At 39.0% G+C, this 7,348-nt stretch overlaps 1 protein-coding gene across 1 annotated transcript in view; it reads left to right on the top strand.

Moving 5' to 3' along the window:
* Positions 1-6,492, top strand: part of LOC107597077 (calpain-5) — a 9,030-nt gene extending 2,538 nt beyond the window's left edge. The window contains exons 3-9 of the mRNA XM_016287989.1: positions 1,856-2,067; positions 2,212-2,404; positions 2,594-2,787; positions 5,007-5,084; positions 5,202-5,658; positions 5,809-5,931; positions 6,292-6,492. Of these exons, the coding sequence (XP_016143475.1) occupies positions 1,856-2,067; positions 2,212-2,404; positions 2,594-2,787; positions 5,007-5,084; positions 5,202-5,658; positions 5,809-5,931; positions 6,292-6,492 (1,458 nt within the window). The remainder of the gene's footprint in view (positions 1-1,855; positions 2,068-2,211; positions 2,405-2,593; positions 2,788-5,006; positions 5,085-5,201; positions 5,659-5,808; positions 5,932-6,291) is intronic.
* The last annotated feature ends 856 nt before the right edge of the window (positions 6,493-7,348 follow it).

Raw genomic sequence — 7,348 nt, 5'->3', positions numbered from 1 at the left:
ACATGTGACGACCCCGGGCTGGACTCCGCTTCGTCCACGGTGAAAGCCGATCCGGCGATCCACAGAGCAAAGTTGTAGTATTTCCTCAGCAACCAGCACGGATCAGCTCCAGGCATGCCGAAGCAGATATCGTCCTCTTTTGGGAGGCCAAAAAAAGTAGTTTCGCTTTCACAACGAATCACAGCGCCTTCACGACATGGCGGCGGCAACAACAATGCTACAGCGAGAATAAAAGTTACGCCTTCTTTCTTTGCGTGAACATTTGGCCGGCGTTATGCAAATCTTCCCACATAGTGAGGTAGATATGTGGGGGCGTGTTAGAACAAGCCGTTTTAGGTAGGCGTGGCTGACTCTTAACTTCTATAAAGAATATCTCTTTGGATTTGAGACTTTAATCTTTGCAACTTTACAGATCTTCTTTATGCACCAAGAGCTTGTAACAAGAGAAAGGAACTATTTAAATCGCATCATATGACCCCTTTTATAGACTTTTCACTCATTTCCTCCATGTCTGCAGTTATCTGTCACTAGTTGCATTCACTCGTTTCCCAAAGTCATCATGAATGTTGAATTTTCAATACAGCTGAAATATTTGAGAGAACATCCCATAAGCTAGCTTAATTTTCCTAAAAATGTTTTTTTTTAACTCACCATTACAGTGATTAGCATTCTCATTGGTTGGTCACTTGGAACTTCGTTTGTATTATTTTAGTGTTCTTCCTGTTAATGCAGCAATGCAACATGAAATTGGAGTTATTTGACTTCAAGGGAAGAAAAGTAATAAATAGATTGATTTTAGAGAGTGATCCCTCTTCAAATTAAATCATTAGTGTATTGTTTTGTGATTATTAGCGATCTTTTACAATTTCATTGATTTTCATGAATACCTTGAAAAGTTTATTATTGGGTTGATATAATCCTTTCATATTTGTGGTAATATGCTCAAGTCACACACAGACTTCAACATTCAGCACAAGAATCACAACAATGGTAACAATTCAATTTCATTTATTTGTATTAATTGTAACAATAAACATTTTATTTGCTCTTTTTGTTGTGCTACTACTGACACAAGACAGCAAATACAATTGGAAAATTAAAACAACTACTGTAAAACAAAGCAATTGCATAATTTATTCATGCCGCAATGCACTCTGGGAGTCAGTAATTCTGAGTAGTAATGTTCCTCAGAGCACAGATTCAATTAAAGGGGTCATATGATGTGATTTCAAGTTTTCCTTTCTCTTTGGAGTGTTACAAGCTGATTGTGCATAGATAAGATCCCTGAAGTTGCAAAGACTAAAGTCTCAAAACCAAAGAGATATTCTTTATCAAAGTTAAGCCTCTGCCACGCCCCCCTAAAACGGCTCGTTCTAACACGCCCCCACATATCTCCCTCACTATGTGGAAATATTAGCATAATGCCGCCCAAATGTGCACGCAAAGAAAAAAGGTGTGGTTTCAGGAAAAGCAGTAGTGTTGATGCAGCCATGTCAGCGAGACACTGTGTGTTTCAGTGCGAAAGCAAAAGCACTTTATTTGGCCTTCCGAAAGTAGATGCATTAAGATCACTTACATTTATCCGGGTTTAGAGTGCAGGAATAAATTACATTTTAAAATATATTAAAATGGTAAAAGAGTTCATTTAAATATAATAATAGCTATTCACAAATAATATTTTCAATATGTTTTTACTGTATTTTTGATCAAATAATTGCAGAAACATCAAAAAATCTTACCAAGCCCAAACATTTGAATGGTGGTGTATATGGGTTTTACTGATTGCATTTATCATTTATCAAGATTTCACTCTTGTTCTCTCTTTCTCCTTACTTTTTAATTGTCTCTTATTCAGGTGATCCCAGACCATGCTGAACAGGAGTGGCACCCAAAGTGCCCAGATCTGTATGCTGGAATTTTTCACTTCCGTTTCTGGCGACTGGGCCAGTGGACAGATGTCGTGGTCGATGACCGTTTACCAGTCAGTGAGGATGGAGCGCTGCTCTTCTGCCGTTCTGCAACTCCACGGGAATTCTGGAGCGCTTTGTTGGAGAAAGCTTATGCCAAGTGAGATGCTTGTCAAATAAGACAGAATTGTTTCAATAAATTAAAGCTCTTTTATTAAAAAAAAAAAAAAAGAATTGTTTTAAAAAATTAAAACTCTTTTATTAAAAAAAAAAAAAAATTGTGTCTCTCTTTTTGCATTTTTAGGTTAAATGGGTGTTATGAGGCTTTAGAGGGAGGTAATACAGCCGAAGCCCTAGTTGATTTTACTGGTGGCGTCTCTGAACCATTGAATTTGAACCAGGAGGAACTGATCCAGCATGCTGACCAGAGAAAAATGCTGTTCCAGACACTAGCACACGCACATAGCCATAAAGCCCTCATCACCTGTTCCATTCGGGTCAGAAAACAGGACATTTTTTTCTATTTTTTTTTACAGTCTAAACACCCTGCAAATCAATTAACTAAAGCAAATGCCACATAATAACTGTTCTCTGTGTCCTGATAGGAATAATGATACATTCAACTCACACAGCTCTGATTTTTACCTCTTTCTTTTGTACACACTTTGTCTCTTTTTGTGTTGCAGCCAGCAGAAGGAGAGCAGGTAGAATCAGTTCTAGACTGTGGACTGATAAAGGGTCATGCATACGGTGTGACTGCATTCAAAAAACTTCGTATGTCAGAGACTCTGAATGGCATGTGTAATGCAACTCGTTTGCACATGGTCCGGATGAGGAACCCTTGGGGCACAGCAGACTGGACAGGAGCATGGAGTCTTGGGTGAGTTAATGGCTACCTATCTCTCTCAGAAGCACAAAATCACTGAATAATCATGGTTAGCATACCCCAAAATTAGACAATTTAATTGAGTTCTTGGTGTTTCCCATGGTTCTCTGTAAACAGTGCTGCAATCGATTGGTGCACGGTACTTATAAGATACAAAGAAGAGCAATACCAAGGTTGTGTGTTTGAGCCTCACCTGGAACATGATTTTAGGAAGACATTAATTAGGAGTCGTTTAGAGGGCAGAGAGCTAAACCCTTTAGTTGCGCACAAGTTCAAGATCATTTGCCATTCATAGATTTCACAGAAAGAGAGGCGTACGTGTGTTTTCTGTGCATACGTTCACTTTATGAATCACACGTAGCCTATGCATATTTGAGAGAATTTAGGATGGTTTCTGCGCAACATTTTATAAATGAGGCCCAGTGTGTGGTACTTATAAGGCAGTACAAAGCAGAGCAATGCCGAGGTTGTGAGTTTGAGCCTCACCTGGAGCATGGTTTTAGGATGCAAGAAACGAGATCAAAGACTAACATAAAAGATGTAAACGTCACCATTCCCCTTAGATTCTATACTTGAATAGAGACGTTCCAGTAAAAAAATAATTCAAGGTCTTAATTTAAAGATCAGACTAATATTAGCTGGCAATCTTTAATTGATGTGGATGCTTTGTAAGCATATATGCTAATGTTCCAATGAGTGAGATTTGAAAGTTGGGGCTTGAGTTTTCAAGCCTCTTTGGAACAGCAGCTCCAGTGGCGCAATTGGTTAGTGCGTGGTAGTTATAAGTCAATACAATGCAGAACGATGCCGAGGTTGTAAATTTGAGCCTCACCAGCATGGTTTTAGGATGGAAGAATCATGCTAGAAAAAAAGAGATCAACGACTAATGTCAAAAATAAACTACAGTTTTAGGATGCAAGAAACAAGATCAAAAACTAACATAAAAGATAAGTAAATGACACCATTCCCCTTAGATTCTATACTTAAATAGAGACATTTCAGTAAAAAGATATTTCAAGGTCTTAAGTTAAAGTTCTCACTAAGATTAGCTGGCAATCTTTATTTGAAGTGGACACTTAGTAGTGTATCTGCTAATGTTCCAATGAGGGATATTTGGAAGATGGGACTTGTGTATTAAAGGGTTAGTTCACCCAAAAATGAAAATTAGCTTGTGTTTTACTCACCCTCTAGGTATCCTAGGTGTATATGACTTTCTTCTTTCAGACGAATCCAGTCGGAGTTATATTAAAAATTGTCCTGGCTATTCCAAGCTCTATCACTGCAGTCAGCGGGTGTTGCAGTTGAACAGTCCACAAGTCGTCAAATAAAGCGCGCGCATTCATAATAAACGTGCCTCACACCGCTCAGGTGAATAAAGGCCTCCTGTAGTGAATTTATGTGTTTTTGTAATAAAAATATCCATATTTCAAACGTAATAAATACTTTTTTCTCACTTCCGTTATCTGTCATATGCGTAAGCCGTTCCGGCGGATGGCATTGTCATCTCTCGTGCCACCGTTGGTAAAAAAAATTAGCCAATCACCATCGAGTGTTCGCTTTCAGCGCTGAGGAGTGTTGAGAAAAGAAACCTCGTAAGTTATATTAAAGAATCTTATTTCAAGAATCATGACAACTCTGTCTGGTCCGCAAACTACGTTTCATATAACTCCTCCCCAAACTTCCCGCTGCCTGGTATCTTGCTCTCTCATTGGCTGTAGGTCTTCGCCGATGTCTTTTTCAGTAACAACTCATATCATTGTTATCACTTGTCAGATGGCATGTCAATCAAACTCCCTGAAGGGTCAATTGACAGTCAGCGTGTGGTATGTTAATGTGGTGTGTATGTTAATGCCCCTATAAATGAGACCTGGAGATTCGGCTTTATATTTGTAATTTTTCTCATGTTGTTCTTCGATACCAGCTCCAGTGGTGCAGTTGGTCAATGTGCAGTATTAAAAGGCAGGACAATGGTGAGGTTGTGAGTTTGAGCCTCACATGGGGCACAGTTTTAAGATGAAAGAGACATTCTAGTAAGTAAAGAGTTCAGGATCTAATCTGAAAAACCAGTGTAACATTGGTTGACCCTCTTCAATTGAGGTAGAAAATATGTAGTGTTCTTTGAGAGAGACTTTTTGCCAAATTTGATAACTGGGACAAACTATGACATGGAAAGTGTTTGAAATTTAAAGCTTGTAAAGCTGGTTACTTTTCAGTTCTCCTCAGTGGCAGCAGCTAAGCCGCAGAGAACGGGAGAAGATGGGCCTTGTTGTCCGAGATGTTGGAGAGTTTTGGTAATGTAAATTTTCAGTGACATTAATGTGTAATTGGCAAAAAAATGGAGTATATGGACATCATTCTTTTGAGAAACATGTTTTAACGCAGTATTGTAAATTTATAATTTTCCTTAGGATGGAGTTTGAGGACTTCTGCCGTTACTTCACAGACATGGTGGTTTGCAGGTTGGCGGAAAAATCCCTCCTCTGGCCACAGACCCACTGGAGGGAGGTGTGCTGCCAGGGTGCTTGGACCTATGCATCTGGGATCCAACCTCCTCCCTCATCTTCTTGTCATCTAAACATCAAGAACCAGAGGCCTTCAACCGGGCTCCAATGGTCCAAACAAAGGCCAGCTCAAAGACAAGACAAAAAGGAACAAAGACTGAGTGAAAGGCAGAAGGAGGGACAAATCCAAGGACAAAAACAGAAAAAGAAAGAAGAAGTAAAACCAAAGCAAATTAAGGGGAGAAGGGAGCATGTGAAAAAACAGGCAGAAGGCACGGCGATGAGATGGGAGAGGCAAATTGACAGAAGAAGTCGATGTGGAGGATGTATCAATCACAGAGACACATTTCTATACAACCCACAGGTACATCACTCTGGGAATTTCCAAACTAAAAATGATATTGAAGCATAGATTATTTGGTTAAGGTTAGTTCAAAATCCTTATTTTATCTCTAGCTCTCTTAATCATATGTTCCCTAATTTTACATTCAGATGTTTGTCCTTCATTTCTTAGTTCCTTTTTGAACTGACTGGAGATGGGGCAGAGGTGTTGATATGTTTGCAACAGGAGGACAGGAGGATGAAAAGGAGGGAGGGAAGTGGGGAGAACTTACCAATCGGCTTTGAGGTTCTAAGGGTAAGTGACTGACTACATTTTTAAACATTGTCAGATTTTGACTGAGGCTGTTCACAGTTCATAGAATCTATGTGGGCTGTGGGGGTGGTTTATTTATTTTTTATTACAAGTTCTATGCAATCTATGCAATATCACACAAGCAACAGCGGTGTTGCTCCAAATATCAGGTGGTATTTATGACTGTGAATATGATATTGTTTTCATACATAAGTTGAATAAACAAAACTTAATATTGAGTCATTTATATTTAAATATTTGGTGATCCCGAGTCTGAATGAGTGTTTTGGAATTAATTGCTTGAGTGAATAGTCACTTGTCCTCAATGTGTCAGACTTGACCGTCTGTTTATCCTTCCTTCAGGTGGAGGTGAATCGTGTTTGTCGTGTACAGTGTTTATGTGAGCAGGCTGCTAGCTCTGTGTATATGGACTCCCGTAGCGTTACTCTGCGAGTGAATCTTGGCCCTGGACGCTACATCATCCTCCCCACTACTTTCCTGCCTGGTGCAACTGGTCGGTTCCTTCTGCGTTTTTTCTCACACTCACATGTACGCCTCAGGTAGGCACAGAAGATTAGGCTACTCTGCTCTGTTTTGTATTCAAATAAGCAACCAATTGAACAGTAAACAAAATGTAGATCTAGTTGCAGATACTTATAGTTGAATGCAGTAATTTTTAATGTTGAATGTTTACTAAGGTGACTGATTTAAATGATTAGGAAGTGTCTTCAAAATTAATCTTTTTTGTTTTGTTTTTTGTCTTCTTCACTTTATCTACTGTCTTCAGGGAGTTGAAGGAATAGTGTAAATAGAATCCATTGCTAATACGAGATTTGAAAAGGGAGGGGAATAAAGTTCTGCAAAAGACGGGATCGAACCCGGGTCGATCGTGTCAAAAAGCCAACAACACAGGCTTATTCATCTGCATCACTGGAGCTGATGGTTTACAGCCACTTTGAACTAAATGTGAATAGACACCCTGTATTTTTTATTCCATAGTAAGGGCAATTCATACAACATTTAAACTGAGCTACTTTAATACCATCTCCGAACGGTCTACCACGGCCCTGCTGTTCTTCGGCTGGTTTTTCCTGTATACGTTGATTGACAGATGTCTCATCCAGTCAGCGGTGAGTAATCCCAAACCAATGGCGCTGTCTCAAACTATACCTACCTCTTCCGGTTTGTCTGATTTGTCATTGTGTTTTCTGACTTGTTATAATGTTTTCTGAATTGTTGTTGTGTTTTCTGAATTGTTATTTTGTTTTTTAGACTTGCATTTGCGTTTGTAATTTGTTATTTTGTTTTCAGAATTGTGGTTTGCTTTGCACTTCTCGGCCACCGTAATATTTCAACTTTTTCTAAGTATAAGTCAAGTATACTTAAATGTCATTTTAAGTATATTTCTGAGAAGTACATA

The sequence above is a fragment of the Sinocyclocheilus grahami genome, unplaced genomic scaffold (genome assembly GCF_001515645.1).
Source record: "Sinocyclocheilus grahami isolate Dianchi unplaced genomic scaffold, SAMN03320097.WGS_v1.1 scaffold227.1, whole genome shotgun sequence".
NCBI lineage: Eukaryota > Metazoa > Chordata > Actinopteri > Cypriniformes > Cyprinidae > Sinocyclocheilus > Sinocyclocheilus grahami.
Note: the sequence above shows the minus strand (reverse complement) of the source record. Positions and strands in the feature narration are given on the sequence as shown.